Source organism: Anser cygnoides, chromosome 21, assembly GCF_040182565.1.
Source record: "Anser cygnoides isolate HZ-2024a breed goose chromosome 21, Taihu_goose_T2T_genome, whole genome shotgun sequence".
Lineage (NCBI taxonomy): Eukaryota > Metazoa > Chordata > Aves > Anseriformes > Anatidae > Anser > Anser cygnoides.
The window spans coordinates 3124687-3138660 of record NC_089893.1 but is presented as its reverse complement, the minus strand read 5'-3'; the positions used below and the strand labels follow the sequence as shown (position 1 = coordinate 3138660).

The 13974-nt window shown below is 68.9% G+C and overlaps 2 protein-coding genes across 5 annotated transcripts; both read right to left on the bottom strand.

The window, feature by feature from the left end:
* Positions 1-31: 31 nt before the first annotated feature.
* Positions 32-3408, bottom strand: TAGLN (transgelin). Its single transcript, XM_066981153.1, has 5 exons — positions 3252-3408; positions 1436-1635; positions 1168-1345; positions 974-1076; positions 32-700 (listed from the first exon to the last, which is right to left on the bottom strand). Exons 2-5 carry the CDS (start codon positions 1613-1615, stop codon positions 559-561), a joined length of 603 nt encoding a protein of 200 aa, XP_066837254.1. The 5' UTR covers positions 1616-1635; positions 3252-3408; the 3' UTR covers positions 32-558.
* Positions 3409-4398: 990 nt separating this feature from the next.
* Positions 4399-12083, bottom strand: SIDT2 (SID1 transmembrane family member 2). Of its 4 annotated transcripts, XM_066981143.1 has the most exons (28): positions 11459-12083; positions 10814-10935; positions 10538-10699; positions 10385-10430; positions 10204-10305; positions 10044-10127; positions 9788-9899; positions 9621-9686; positions 9400-9493; positions 9180-9235; positions 8966-8977; positions 8714-8785; positions 8556-8630; positions 8251-8313; positions 7853-7974; positions 7688-7761; positions 7520-7586; positions 7306-7379; positions 7074-7197; positions 6871-6988; positions 6668-6804; positions 6476-6584; positions 6249-6325; positions 6049-6095; positions 5627-5732; positions 5380-5490; positions 5191-5304; positions 4399-5056 (listed from the first exon to the last, which is right to left on the bottom strand). In XM_066981143.1, exons 1-28 carry the CDS (start codon positions 11651-11653, stop codon positions 4994-4996), a joined length of 2604 nt encoding a protein of 867 aa, XP_066837244.1. In that variant the 5' UTR covers positions 11654-12083; the 3' UTR covers positions 4399-4993. The 4 variants fall into 4 exon arrangements, with proteins under 4 accessions (XP_066837244.1, XP_066837245.1, XP_066837246.1 ...); XM_066981144.1 differs by lacking the exon at positions 8966-8977 and having other exon boundaries at positions 11459-12076; XM_066981145.1 differs by lacking the exon at positions 8251-8313 and having other exon boundaries at positions 11459-12067.
* Positions 12084-13974: the final 1891 nt, after the last annotated feature.

Genomic DNA, 13974 nt, shown 5'->3' with positions numbered 1-13974 from the left:
GCGGGCAGGAGGAAACCTCGGCACGCGGCGCTAGATGAATAACCTTTTAATTTTGACAAAAACGAAGTACAAAACCGAGGCCAATTTTCTTTTCTCCCCATTCGCAAGGATCTCTGCGAGAGTGGCGCTTGGCTGGTGCGGGGTGACGGGCGGGCAGGGTGGCTCCGGGTGCTGGGGCGCGCGCCCTCCCCGGGGAAGGGCCACGGGGCACCCGCGGGTGCCCGCGAGCGCGGCTGGGCGCAGGGGGGACGGGACCAGCTGGCGGCGGGGCTCGCAGGAGTGAAGCGGGGAGCGTGCGAGGCCGGAGAGGAGAGGAGGAGAGGAGAGGCCGCCCGGGAGCGGGAGCCGGAGCGAGCGCGGCGGGGCACGGCTGGGCTGCGGCTCGGTGCCGGTCGTGGCGCCGGAGGGGTCGTTTGGGCTGGCTGGCTTTTGGTTTTAAATAAATACCAATCGGTGGGGGGCGGCTGGAGTCGCCGGCGCCCCAGCAGCTGCAGCACGCGGGGCTGGAGGGAGCGAAGACGGAGGTCCTGGCTGGGGCTGGGGGAGGCGGGGGGCTGCCTAGCTGATGATCTGCCGGGGCCGGCCGTAGCTCATCCCCGCCTGTGATGCGCCCTTGTTGCTCCCCATCTGTAAGCCGATGACGTTCTTGCCCTCCTTCAGCTGGCTCTCGGTGAACTCCCGCTTGTGCTCCTGCGCCTTCCTGCGGGGCGGAGGGAGAGGCCATGCGGCACCCGCCCCCCCCCCCCCCCCCCCCGGCTGCCGGATCCTTGGATCCTCGCCCTGGCATTGGAATTCCCCCCATTCCCCTCCCCAGGGCCGTAGCCCCAGCCCTCTGCTCCCTGGGGCACCCAAGAAGGGACCGAAACCTCCCGGGGCTGCTGCTGGGCAGCGGGAAGGGGACGGCGCCAGCCCCAGCTGGGTCTGGGGGGGAGCTGGCAGGCAGGGGGCTGGGGCGCAAGGGTCCCCCACTTACTTCATGAACCAGTTGGGGTCCCCGTGGTAGTTCCCGTCGTTCTTGGTCACCGCCAGGCTCCCCAGGGCCATCAGCGTCCTCTGCACCGCCGCCATGTCCTTGGCTGCCGAAGGACAGCAGAGTGAGCGCTGGCGTGGTGCTGGCAGCCCCGGGCCCCTCGTAGCCCCCCGCCCGCAGCCCCCCGCCCAGCACACCTTCAAAGAGGTCGACGGTCTGGAAGATGTCTGTCTTCACCACGCCGTAGTCCTCGGCCGCCTTGAGGAACTGGGAGATCTGCTCCATCTGCTTGAAGACCATGGTGGGGGGGCTGTCGGGGATCTTGACGGGCTTGGAGCCGTCGGGGTAGAGGCTGTTCACCAGCCGGCTGAGGACCTGCAGGCAGAGGGAGGCTGAGCTCGCCGCACAGCGCCGCACAGCGCACAGCACACAGCGCCGCTCCCACCCGTCCGGCCCCGCACTTACGATGCCGTTCTTCAGCCAGACCTGGAAGCCCAGGCGGCCCCGGTCGGGACGGCCCACGCTGGCCCCGCACTGCGCCACGATCCACTCCACCAGGCGGTCCTCCAGCTCGTCGTCATACTTCTTCTCGATCTTGGACTGGACGTCCCTGCTCATGCCGTACGCCGGGCCCTTGTTGGCCATGACTGCGGCGGGCGGGAGACCTGGGGCAGGAGTGGGGGCGCGTGAGGCTGCGGGGGTGCTGCCTCCCCCTCGCCCGGCACAGGGCACCCCGTGGCATCCACCTCCTGCTCTCCCCGTGCCAAGCAGGGGCTGTTCGACGCCAAACGGCACATCCAGAGGTGAGCACACGGCCCTGATCCTTGCAGTGTGCCCAGACAGACGGGTCCCATCCCGGCAGAGGTGCTTTGTCCCCGCTCTCCAGCTCAGGGTGCGCAGCAGAGCTGCCTCATCCCCATCCCTGCCTGCTCAGCCACCAGCGGGTCCCAAGGGTGCCAACGTCCCTGGCATCGGGCAGCCGGTGGCCGTGGTGCACCTGGAGCAGCCACACTGCCCGGAAAGTGCCTGGGAAGGAACCGGCACAGCTGGAGAGCGGAGGGCTCTGGGCAGCAGGGCTGGGTGCCTGGGGCACAGCGGGGTGCCGTGGGGTGGCCATGGCTCTCCGTGTCCCCGTGCCCGTGCCAGGAGGCCAGTCCCCAGGAGCCGTGCCCGTGCCCTTGTAAGGACATGGTGCGGGCAGGGACGGTGGTGGCCGGGGCGGGCAGCGCTGGAGGGTGCCAGGAAGGGTGCCAGCGGGGAGAGGCGGTGGGGAGCCGGCAGCCAAGCCCCCCGCTGAGGCGGCCTCACTCCTCCCCACACAGCTCCTGGTTGGGTTTGAGCCAGCCGAGTGCCGGGGCTGAGCTGTGGAGGAGCTGCGAGCCCGCGTCCCCTGAGCTCCCCGGCCACCAGCTCGCCCCGCGCACCGGGCAGATGCAGCCCGGCTCCGGCAGCACAGCCCCGGGATGCGGCAGGGCTGGGTGCGGGTAACGCCGAGCCTGGCTGCTGCCAGCGGGGCGGGGAGCCCCCAGCCCCGGGGTTCAGGCAGCAGTGCTGCATGAGTCCCCCGACGGGCTGTGCCCAGCCCCGGGCACGTCCCCGATGCCGCAGGCAGCACCGCTCGGCCATCACAGCTCGCCTGGCCACGGGGCACTGACCGCCAGCCCGTGCCCACCTCCTGCCCTCATCCCCCCGCACTGGGCTGTGCCCCTTCCCGCAGGAACGCAGGAACTGGGGCCTGGGGCTGCTCCGAGTGCTCCCCGAGTGCCCCAGGGCTGGGCAGAGCCAGAGCCCACCACAGCTCCGCTCCTGTGAGCCGCGGAGCCCCTTGGCGACGCGGTGCTGAGGACCAGGGGCAGCAGCGCACCCTGGGCAGCGTCCCCAGCCCATGGAACTGCGTCCCTCCCCGTGGGAGCGGGACCCTGATCCGGGGAGCAGCATCCTCGTCCTGGGGAGCAGCATCCCAATTTGGGGAGCAGCATCCCAATCCAGAGAGCAGCATCCCAATTTGGGGAGCAGCATCCCAATCCAGAGAGCAGCATCCCAGTCCAGGGAGCACAATCCCAATCCGGGGAGCAGCAACCCCATCCCGGGGAGCGGGACCCAATCCGGGGAGCACGACCCCATCCCAGCGAGCAGCATCCCAATCCGGGGAGCACGATCCCATCCCAGGGAGCAGGACCACATCCCAGGGAGCAGCACCCCCATGTCCCAGGGGCTGGCACCCCGAGCGGGGCACCCTCCGTGCCCGCCACCCCCCCCCCCCCCCAGCAGCAGGACTCACGAGCGGCTGCTGACGGAGGCGAGGGGCGATGCTCAGCGCGGGAGCCGGCGCTCTGCACAGTTAGGAGGCCGACGCCGAGCTAAAAGGCCGGTGCCGGGACAGTGATGTCAGCCAGCCCGCGGCCAGCCCCCCATCCCTCCCTCGCGGGGCGCGCCAGCCCCTCAGCGCACCCTGACTCCAGCCCAGGCACCATATTTGGGGAAAGACTCCGAAAAGCGGTGACTAAGGCCCGTGCCGGAGCATTCCCCGCGTGCCTCAGCCCCGGCAGTTTTGGGGCAGGGAGGAAGCGGGGCCCCGGGCTCTGATGGAGTAAGTCCTTTTATAGGCAGGCGCTCGCCGAGGTTTTCTGCCCTGACTTCATGGCTGGCTTTCCCCTGCGCTCACCGCCGGGACGGGACGAGCGGGGCTCTGCGGGGCTGGGGGGCGCGGGGGGGGACCCGAGCGGCAGGGACAGGCCACGCGACGGTTGTGGTGTGTGCCGGGGGGCTGCTGGGGAGCACAGCGAGCCAGGGCAGGCCTGCACAGGGTGGCGAGGCCTTGGGCATCCTGCGGGCGTCTGTCCAGGGCACAGGAGTGTCCCCAAGAATTGCTCTGCCCCCGCTGAGGAGGGCAGGATGCGGCCAGGCAGCCCCGGTGCCAGGTGGGGATGCGACAGGGACCCGCAGCCCCAGGGACCCGCAGCCCCCAGGGCCTCACGCACCCCAGCACATCCATGGCTCCGTCCCCAGCCCTCCCCGGCCCCCCCGCAGTGCCAGGAGCTCCAGCAGGACACAGCCACAGCTCCAGGATTGTCCCCACGGCCACAGGAGCCCAGGGGCTCAGCGAGAGGGCACAGCCCCACGACCCGCAGCCTCCCTGGGCACCCCTACACCCATGGGTGCGCTGCCTGCCTCCCCAAGCCCCCCCCACCCCAAACCCCGCTCCCAGCAGCTCCCATCCCCTAGGGCACAGCTCCAGCCCCACAGCCTGGAGGGGGGCAGCCCTGGGGGGGCCTCTCAGCTTCCCAAGAGGCGAGGGGGAGGCTGGCGGAGCAGCAGAGTGCAGCTGACACCCAGCGGCAGCGCGGGCAGCCCCGCCGAGCCCCCCCCCCCGGGTGCAGGACGCGGGGTGCCCCAGCCCTGGCCCCGCAGGAGGAGGCAGGCACGGGTAAAGTGCAGACACTTTAATGGGAGCCGCTTCCCGGCACGGCCGCCCGGAGCACACCCGCGCAGCCGGCTGCAGGAGCAGCGGACGGGAGGAGAAAACCGGCCGGCAGCCTCGGCGAGGGGCTCGGCAGGATGCGGCCCCCGCTGGCCGCCCCGGCACCGGGGCGCGAAGGCATCGCCGCTGCGCTCCGCTCCCCAAAACTGGCAGTAGGCACTGAAGGTCCCGCACCCGTGTGCGTATGGGGCCGCGTGTCCCAGCAGCAGCAGCACCTTTTCCAGTGTCACTTGTCGCCACGGACGGGCGCCACGGGGGACAACACGCAGCCACGCAGCCCCCGGTGCAAGAGAAGGGCCAGGCCACCATAGGGGGTCCCCGGCCCCATTTTCGGCTAAGACACGTGCTGGGCAGGCCGGGGTGGGGGGCCACAGGCACCCGCTGGGGGCCCAGCACAGTGAGGAGGAGGCACGGCGGGGAGGGGACGGAGAGGCTGGCGGACCCCCAGCACGGGCAGCCCTCCCCGGGGGGCTCCGGCCGGGCTTTTGGCACAGCCCCAGGCGGCGACACCGCGGGGCAGCGGCCCCTCTGCTGCCGGGCCCCTAGAAGACGTAGATCTTGTCCCGCTGGACGCAGTCCAAGTCGTCGTCCAGCGTCAGCAGCACCTGCGGAGAGGGGAGCGGAGGCGCGGTGGGCCGGGGCTGCGGGTAGGGCCGGGAGCTGCGCCCCCTCACTGAGCCCCCGGGCTCCCATGGCTGTGGGGACAACCCCGGGCGCTGTGCGGGCGGGCGGCACCTACCAGGAAGGAGCCGAACATGGCGATGGAGGAGAGGAAGTGCCAGATGTCGTGGTCGTCGAAGAAGTCGAGCAGGATGCAGTCGCGGTTGTGCTCCCGAGACTCGGCCGGTGTTTTCTGTCCGGGACAGGGCGAGCTGTCACCGTGCCCACCCCGCAGCCACCCCGCGCCCCGCGCCGCCCGCCCGCCTACCTGCCAGGTGCTGAGCCCCTGGAAGAAGAAGAAGAGGGCGAAGCCCCAGACCACGGAGGTGCCGATAATGCAGAGCAAGGGGATGAGCTTGATGCGTTCGCCGCTGCGGAGCTGGAGGAGAGGCCGGGGTCACCGCGCAGGCAGTGCCCAGCAGCCCCAGCGGGCAGCCTCCGGCTGAGCACCCCCAAAACGCCCGTCCCCGGTGCCCTCCCCGCACGGCCGGCCCGGGGCTGGGCTCCGCTCGCACCTTCATGATGATGTAGAAGGCGAAGTAGAGGAGCAGGTTGCAGATGCCGATGGCCAGCAGGTAGGAAGCAAAGTCATTGGGGTGGACAATGAGGCCGTAGGCAGCGCTGGGGAGGCAGGGAGAGGCAGCGGGGTCAGCTCAGCCTGGGGTGTCCCCCCCCCCGTGCCCTGCTGCCCCCCCGAGACCTCCTGGCAGCTCCCCCAAGGGCTGCTCCTGCAGGGGATGGGGCGGTGCAGGGGGACGCTGCGGTGCCGCGGGTGCAGGGGCCGTGCTCAGCCCACAGCTGCCACGAGCTGGGTGTCCTCAGCCCAGGGGCTGGCCCGGGCCGGGGGGAACAGGGCAGGGGCAGCAGCGGGGATGGGGGGGCCTGGCCATGGAGGAAGCAGCGTGGGGGCCTCGCCTGCCCCCGGCTCCGCACTTACAGCGACCAGTTGATGATGTTTCCCATGACCAAAAGCACCATTCGGTCCTGCGAAGGGAGACGGGACGGGGTGAGGAGAGGGCCTGGGGGGCACCCGGCCAGGCTGGGGAGGGTCTGCTGTGTGCCACGTCTCAGCACAGCCCCAGGCCGGTGGCCAGCAAGCTCGCGGGCAGCGACGTCCCTTCCCCTCCCATCACTCACCACGTACATGGGCCCGCTGCACTGCCGGACGCAGTCCGTGTACAGCACGTGCAGGATCCTGCGCAGGATGCCCGAGTCTGCAGGGAGAGGGGAGGTAGTGCTGGGGGTCCCTGAGGTAGTGCTGGGGGTCCCGGAGGTAGTGCTGGGGGTCCCGGAGCCAGCCCCTGCCCGTCCCAGCCCTGCCCTGCTTGGGGCCAGGCCCCCAGGTAAACCCACCCAGCCCTCACCGAGCTTCCAGCGCCCCATGTAGTAGAGCTGGGTGCTGAGCAGGAGGGTGGCCACGATGTGGATGACGGAGAAGACGATCCAGAAGGCCATGTTCCCTTTGCCGAAGACCTGGGGGGAGAGAGGAGCGGGCAGCGGGCTGGAGAAGTGGCCACCCCGAGCCGTGCCCGGCCCCGCCGCGCGCCCGCACTCACGACGCCGACGACGGAGAAGAAGATGACGACGGCCAGGCAGGCGTAGGCGCTGTAGGCGCTGGCGTTGATGTCGGGGTGCCGCTTCTGGTACAGCTTCAGCATGCAGAGCCCGGCGATCATGTACATGAAGGAGGTGTCTGCGGGACGGCAGCGGTCAGCGGGGCTGGGGGCGGCCCCCGGCGCGGCGCCAGGGCGGCACTCACCGAACTGGAAGTTGGTGTAGTTGGGGCAGACGTGGTAGCAGGCGCTGAGCAGCCCCTCCATCATCAGGGCCGTGCCCATGGCGTAGAAGAGCCCGAAGTGCTTGGGGATGCCGCACTCCTGCGGGGCCAGAGAGGAGGGGAAGTGGTGCCCGGGGAAGCTGAGCCCCCCCGGGCGCAGAGCCCCGCGGCCGCGCGTCCCCTACCAGGGCGTGCGTGTCGTTGCGCATGAGCGCCCGGTTGTAGTTGATCTCCCGCTGCAGGATGATGAGCAGGAAGAGCAAGCCCAGCAGGACGTAGCCCAGGTTGCTGAGGATGTTGTTGAAGGCGCTGCGGGAAGCGGTTCAGCCCGTCAGTGCCCCGGGACCCTCCCCATCCATGCCCCCGCAGCCCTGTCCCACGCGTGGGGCACCCCGGCTGCACGCCCGCCGCCCCTACCTGAGGTTCCCCAGCGGGTGGGCGCACAGAAAGTTGTAGTAGCAGATGTCCTGGTTGCCGGTGACGTTCACCACCTGCAGGCATGGCACAGTGAGAGCGGGAGGTGGCAGGGAGAGGACGCAGGGGGACGCCCGGGGGCACGGGCACGTTCCCATCGCGGGTGGAGAACGGTTTGGGACAGCTCCCCGGGAACGGGCACCCAGGCCCCGCTCACCGTCTGGTAGGTGATGACGAGCTGGATGACGGGGAGGGCATAGAAGACGGCGATGGTGGCGATGTTCCTGGGAGGGGCACAGCGGTGTCACCAGGGTGCCCTGCCACCCGCCGGGGGCACCGTGGGGTCGCCGTCCCGAGCCCCCCCACCCGCACCTCCCCTGCTCACCAGAAGTAGATCTGGTATTTCTTCCGCAGCACCCGCTTGTCCTTGCGGGCCAGGTCGGCCACGCAGAGGTATTGCTGGAAGGAGAGGCAGGGTCGCAGGGGGGCAGGCGGCAGGGCAGGGCTGGGCGCCCCGGCACGGCCCCGCGCAGCCCCGACGGGGACACACCTTGGTGCGGATGACGTTCTTGTCGTAGTCGATGTCGGCCAGCGTGTCGTAGTCGTCCTCCTCGACCGAGCTGAGCGAGTCCAGCCGGGGCCGGCCGGCCACGTTCTCCAGCGACCGCTCCCCTGCGCCAGAGCCGGGGGGGTCAGCGGTGCCAGGACCACAGCACCCCGCGGGACCAAGCCCTCCTCGCCGACACCAATCACCCCCAATTACACCCGCGCCTCCCCTCTAGCTCAGCCCGGTCCTGCGCCGGGACTCGGCTGCGCCGGTGGCAGCCCTGGGCCGTGCGGGGCTGGGGCAGAGCGGCTGCGGGCATGGCGGGGGCTGCGCCCGGGGCAAAGCTCGGGGCAGGGCAGATTGGTTTGATTGGACCGTCCCTGCTCAGCACCAACATCTACCCATAGCAATGCACAGCTGCCTCATCGGGGCGGAGGGGATGCGCCGCTTGAACTGGTCCTGCCCTTCAAAGGAAAGCGAGAGTTACTGGGGCAGGACAGGGACCCAGCGCACCGCCGGCACCTCGGGAGGCTCCCCGGCACGTCGCCAGCCGGTGGTGCCCACGTGGAGACCCCAACGCGGGCTCGCAGGGAGGGACAGGGGCCGCCAGGGGACGGAGAGAGGCAGAGCTGAGCTGCCACCGGTCGGTGCCCTCGGGGCAGCCCTGGCACGTTGGCTCCGCGGCGCGGCGCGGCGCAGGACTCACCCACGTATCCGTAGGGGACCTCTGCAGAGCCCACGCTGCCCGAGGCGGCCTCGGTGCTGCCGGAGGAGCCGTTCTCTGGGGGGAGGGACAGGGTGGGCTTGCTGCACGGCCACCGGCCCCCGCGGGCAGGGAGGTGAGGGGCAGCGCGTGGCACTCACCGAAGGAGCCGTAACCGTAGGTGTCGTAGGGGACGTGCCCCAGGAAGGAGTCGGGGATGCTGCGGGAGTGCCCTGCAGGAGAGGAGGGGACGCACAGCTCCATCAGCCGGGGGCAGCCACCAGCAGCACCCCCAGCACGGGGCTGTGCAGCCGATCGGTGCGGGGCAGTGCCCTGCGCCCCTGCCTGAGGCCAGGCATGGGGGCACGGCCCGGGCAGCGGCTCGCACGGACAGAGCAAACGCTGGCACCTACCCAGTAAAGATGCTGGGAGTCGCCAGAAAGTCATGGAAAAAGAGAGAGAGAGACTCAGTCAGGTGCTCAAGCCCCAGCCCAGCTGCGTCAGCCCCAGAGCGGAGAAGCCAAACCCCAGGACATTCCCGTCCCTGCTTTTTGGCCTTACTTGAAAGGGGAAAAAACCCACCAACCCCAGGGACATCCCCTCGCTGCCGCCCCCAGTACCCCTCACCCGTGTCCAGGCTGGGCGAGTCCATGGCTGCCAGGAGCCCCTTCCTCTTCTGCTGCCTGCCGAAGGAAGCGGCCGTGAGCAGCGCCGCAGGGCGGCCGTGGTGCCGGGGCTGTGGGTGGCACCGCTCCGTGGGGCAGGGACAGGGGCATGGCTGCCACGGGCGCAGCACCGGGAGGGGACGGGGTGGTCGGCAGGGGCTGGGGGGCCACAGAGCGCTCACCGGCAGCTCTCCCAGCAGGCGATGAGCAGCGTGAGGACGTAGAAGGAGAGGAAGATGCCCAGGCAGAAGAGCATGCTGCTCACGTACGCCTCCGCTGCGGACAGAGCCGGGACGAGGCTCAGGGCGAGCGGTGGCCCCGGGGACCTGTCCCGGGGTCCCTGCAGCACCCCGCAGCTCCCAGCCGCTAACAGCGCCCGGAGCAGTCTCCCACCCAGGCTTACAGGTTATGGCAGGGGACACCATCACCTCCAGCATCTTCTGCCGGTTGTGTTGATCCACGGGCTCATCTGCAGGAGGCAAGGGCAGCGGTCAGCTCCGCGGGGCGGGGGTCAGCCCCGTGCCCAGCACCGGCCCCGCAGCAGCAAGCCTCCCCCCGCCAGGCACCTACCTGGGGAGGTGTGTTTGGAGAGGGGGTAGTAGGGCAGAGGCCCCCCGCACGCCTCGTCCTCCGTCTTCACCACCACCACCACGTAGAAGCTGTTGCTGGGGAAATCCTTCTTCTGCAGCGGCCGTCCCGGGGCGAGAGACAAGGATCAGCAGCGCCAGGCCGGGCCGTGTGGGTCCCTGTGGGGCTGAGCCCCACGGCCGGGGCCTGTCCCCACGCTAAGCGACACCGGCCGGCAGCGGCACGGCCCCGCGCCCACCTGCACCGTGATGGCCGCCTTCTTGGTCATGGTCTGGTACATGCCGATGAAGGCCACGTTGTTGTCCAGGTCGTAGACGGGGCACTGCGGGGTGCAAGGGGCAGTCAGCTCTGCTGAGCGCCGCGGATCCCCCGGGGGAGTCCCCACAGCCCAAACCTACCAGGATGTCCTGGATGGAGATGACGGAGCAGGGGAAAGCCATGGCCGAGGTCACCTTCACAATCACCGAGTCCACTCCCTCGGGGAACTCGTACTTGAAGTACTGGGGGGAGAAGGGCACGTCGCTGCCTGTGCCGCTCCCCCCAGCACGGAGCCCGTGCCCTGCCAGCCCAGCCCCTCACCTGCGGCTGCGATGCCGTGGCATTGAAGCTGAAGGCTTCGTTCGTCCTGCGGAGAGCAGGGAAGGAAGGATGAGGGCCGGCCAGGGCAGCGGCTGCCCGGGGAGGAGCAGCCCCGGGTGGCAGCGGGCAGGGAGACGGGGTCGGGCCCCTCACCGCAGCACGAAGTTCTCCACGCGGGTGACGCGCAGCTGGTAGGAGGCGTTGAGGGACAGCGTGGAGACGTCCACGTAGAAGTGCTGGGTCTCCACCTCCGCCTTGGTCTGCGGCTGGCACAGCGTGCGGCTCACCTCCTGGTACGCGTACTTCCTCTGGTACCTGGGGCAGGCAGACCCCGCCGTGCCGTGCCGTGCCGTGCCATGCCACCGTCCCCTGCCCACCCCGTGCCCACGGGACCCCCACCGGGGGGTCCTGAGCCCCGCCGACACTCACAGGCCCCGTAGGATGAGCGGCACCTGGAACGAGACCACCGCCTCCTTCTGCCTCACCACGAAGAGCACGGGCAGGTCCTTGTGGTCGGACAGGACGTTCACCGACACCCGGACTCCCTCTGTCTGCGGGGACAGCGCGAAGGCGACGCTTTGGCCGGGCAGCGGCGCCCCGCTGGATGGACTTTGCTCGGCAGACACGTTGGCCCTTGCTGATGAGGGGACGCCGCCCGTCTGCTGTCCCCAGGGCGCCCGGCTCCGCTGCCACCCGGGGCAGGGTGACGCGGGGCTGCACGGCCACGCTGGTGCCCGGGGCTCCCTGGGGTGGCAGAGGCACTGCCTTGGGCCGACTCCTGGGTGCCCAAATGGGGAACGCAGCCCAAAAGCGGGGACACAGCCCAGAAGTGGGGACACAGCCCAACAAGGGGAGCACAGCCCAAAAACAGGAACGCACCCCAACAAGGGGAACACACCGCAACAAGGGGAGCACCCCAAAAACGGGAACGCACCGCAACAAGGGGAACACAGCCCAACGAGGGGAACACACCCCAACAAGGGGGAACACCCCAAAAACGCGAACGCGCCGCAAAAACGGGCCCCAGTCCCCAAAAGGCCCCTGCGAGCCCCCTCGGGCCGGCGCCCCGCTCACCCTGTTGCGCAGCACGGTGTGGTTGAAGGCGTAGATGTTGAGCAGGTCGCCGTCCACCCAGTCCGAGTAGGTCCTGTCGAAGGTGGCCTCCTTCTCCTGCACCTGCCGGCGCTGCTGGGGCTCGGGCAGGGCTGGCGGCGGGGCGAGCGCCCACAGCAGCGCCCAGGCCAGCGCGGCGGCCCCGGCGGGCGGCATCCTGCCAGCATCCCCGGCTGGGCTGCGGCGGACCGGGGGCGGACCGGGGGCGGACCGGGGGGGTCAGCCGGGGCGCGCCGGGGAGCCCGGACCCATGGCGCGGGGGGCGAGGCGGTGCCGGTGCTGGTGCCGGTGCCCGGTTCCCGGTGCTCGGTTCCCGGTGCGGATCGCGGTGCCGGTGCTCGGTGCCCGGTTCCCGGTGGCAGTGCCCGGTGCGGCTCCCGGTGCCCGGTTCCCGGTGGCGGTGCGGATCGCGACGCCCGGTGCCGGCGGCAGTCCCGGTGCCGATGCCCGGTCCCGGTCCCGGTGCCGCCCGGTAAACACGTCCCGGCGGTGACGTCAGGGCCGGGCGGGGAAGTGACGCGCGGGCGGCGCCGACCGAGGGCGGCCCCGGAGCCACCGCGGGGAGCGGGGCCCTGGGACGGGCGGGCGGGCACGGGGACAGGCCGACAGAGACCGACAGACCGACGGACAGACCGACCGCCGCAGCCCCGGGGCGCCCGCGGGCCTCCCCCCTTACCCGGGGGCCGTACAGCACAAGGGGGCTGGGCAGCTCCTGAACACCCCTGGTCCTAAACGTCCTGTTCCTAAATGTCCTGTTCCTAAATGTCCCTCGTCCCTAAGCACCCCCTGTTCCCCAATACCCCTCCCGGGCAGGAGCCCCCAACCCACCGCCGCTGCCCCAGGTCCCCGCCCGGCCCACGCAGGGCCGCGGAGCTTCGCTGCGGCGCTCCTTTATTTCCAGGGGTGAGGGGCTCCGAGCACCCCGCGGTCGCACGCTGCTCCCCGGTTGCGGGTCGGGGGCTGGTGGCAGCCACGGTGTGCTCGGGGCAGAGCCAGGGCCAGGAGCTGAGCCGCTGCTAACGCCCGACTCCTGCCCAAGTATTGCCTCCGCTGGACCGACTCGGAGGTCGATGCTGGAGCGATGTGCATTGCCTATTCATGTCAAGGCTTAAAAATCAAATCACAGAGCAATCAGAAGCAAGCTAATACATCCTGTCCAGGGCCAAAACACCAGTTACCTCCACTTGCGGAACATTATTTAGAGCTTCGGGTACAGAAAAACCCCGCATCGCTTTAAAACGGTGGTGAAAGGAAAGGGAAAACACAGGAACAAACAAAAACCAAAGACTAGAAGTAAGAATGGAGACTAAACGAGAAGCGAGGACCCAGACGAGCACGACCCCAAACACCCACGGGAGGGAACGCTGCGGATTTACCTGGTGAAAGGCTTCTCTTTGGAAGCTCCCCCCGACCCAGCAGCACCTCGGCAGCCGGTCCGGCGGCCCCCCAGCACCGACGGGACACACGAGGCAGCCAGCACAGGGAACGGGAGACGCACGCGCACACACACACACAGGCCGGAACACGTTGGGGTGAAACATTTACATTTATATTGAAATATGCACTAGACAGAGTGAGTTCTACCAGTTGATGCTTTTTTTTTTTCTTTTTTTTTTTTTTTTTGCCAAAGCAGAATCACAATTTCTTCCTGGGAAGGTTCAAGTCAGTGAGCAGAAACAGGGCAGCGCCTCCGAGCAGGTGGGGAGGCCGCTGCCTCCTCGGAGGTCCCCACCACGTGCCTGGAGCGTCACCCCCCTCCTCCCCAAGTCCCCAGACACTTTTTTCTGTCCTTTCACATCTTTTCTCTTTGCTGCAATAAATAGGGAACTGGCAGTGCTCGCAGGCCGCTGTACAGACAAGATACCAGGCTTCAGCACAGAACTGAAAAACGCAACTGGATTGTTTACAAAAGGAAAAAAGCCCCAAAGGGCCAGTTCTTTCACAGCCAACCATTAACAATGAAATAATTCATGCTGGCCGGGCTGGGGCAGCCCAGCCCAGCCCCGATCCCAAGGGACATCGGTCGCCCAAAGCTGCAACTGAAGCTTTTCTATGCTTCCTTTGGTGAGGCACTCGGTTTTTAGTATTTGCTCAGTGAGGAGGCAGAATCCCTCCTTGCCCTCACACAAAACTTCTCAATTTCGCGCGGGACAGTTTCTCACCAGACAGCCCCAAGCACAGCTAAAGTCTCATAGGAAAAAAAAAAAAAAAGCTGTCCTTCCTTTCCTTGTGCAGCATCAGCACCTGTCCGTGACGGTTACGGCAGCCGAGGAGGAGGGCTGCGAACACCGAACCAAGCAGAGCGTGGCACCTCAGCAAGCCAAGCTTAAGCAGAGCCCCGGCAGAGCCGCCCTCGGTCACGTTGCAGAGGAGCCACGGACCTGCCCAGCCTCTCTCCTTCCACTCAGCGCCCCGCCAAGAGCGGCTGACTCACAGCCGGACACAGCCTCAGTTGCACGGGCGCTTAGCTGAGAAGT

What these genes read in the sequence shown, in the direction of transcription:
- TAGLN (XM_066981153.1), bottom strand. Translation starts at nt 1,615, where the DNA reads ATGGCCAACAAGGGCCCGGCGTACGGCATGAGCAGGGACGTCCAGTCC. An exon ending in GACCGTCGACCTCTTTGAAG is followed by an intron (nt 1,077 to 1,167) that starts GTGTGCTGGGCG and finishes GTCCTTCGGCAG; the next exon opens with CCAAGGACATGGCGGCGGTG. An exon ending in GACCCCAACTGGTTCATGAA is followed by an intron (nt 701 to 973) that starts GTAAGTGGGGGA and finishes TCCGCCCCGCAG; the next exon opens with GAAGGCGCAGGAGCACAAGC.
- SIDT2 (XM_066981143.1), bottom strand. Translation starts at nt 11,653, where the DNA reads ATGCCGCCCGCCGGGGCCGCCGCGCTGGCCTGGGCGCTGCTGTGGGCG. An exon ending in AGAACGTCATCCGCACCAAG is followed by an intron (nt 7,762 to 7,852) that starts GTGTGTCCCCGT and finishes CTCTCCTTCCAG; the next exon opens with CAATACCTCTGCGTGGCCGA. An exon ending in CTACACCAACTTCCAGTTCG is followed by an intron (nt 6,805 to 6,870) that starts GTGAGTGCCGCC and finishes GCCGTCCCGCAG; the next exon opens with ACACCTCCTTCATGTACATG.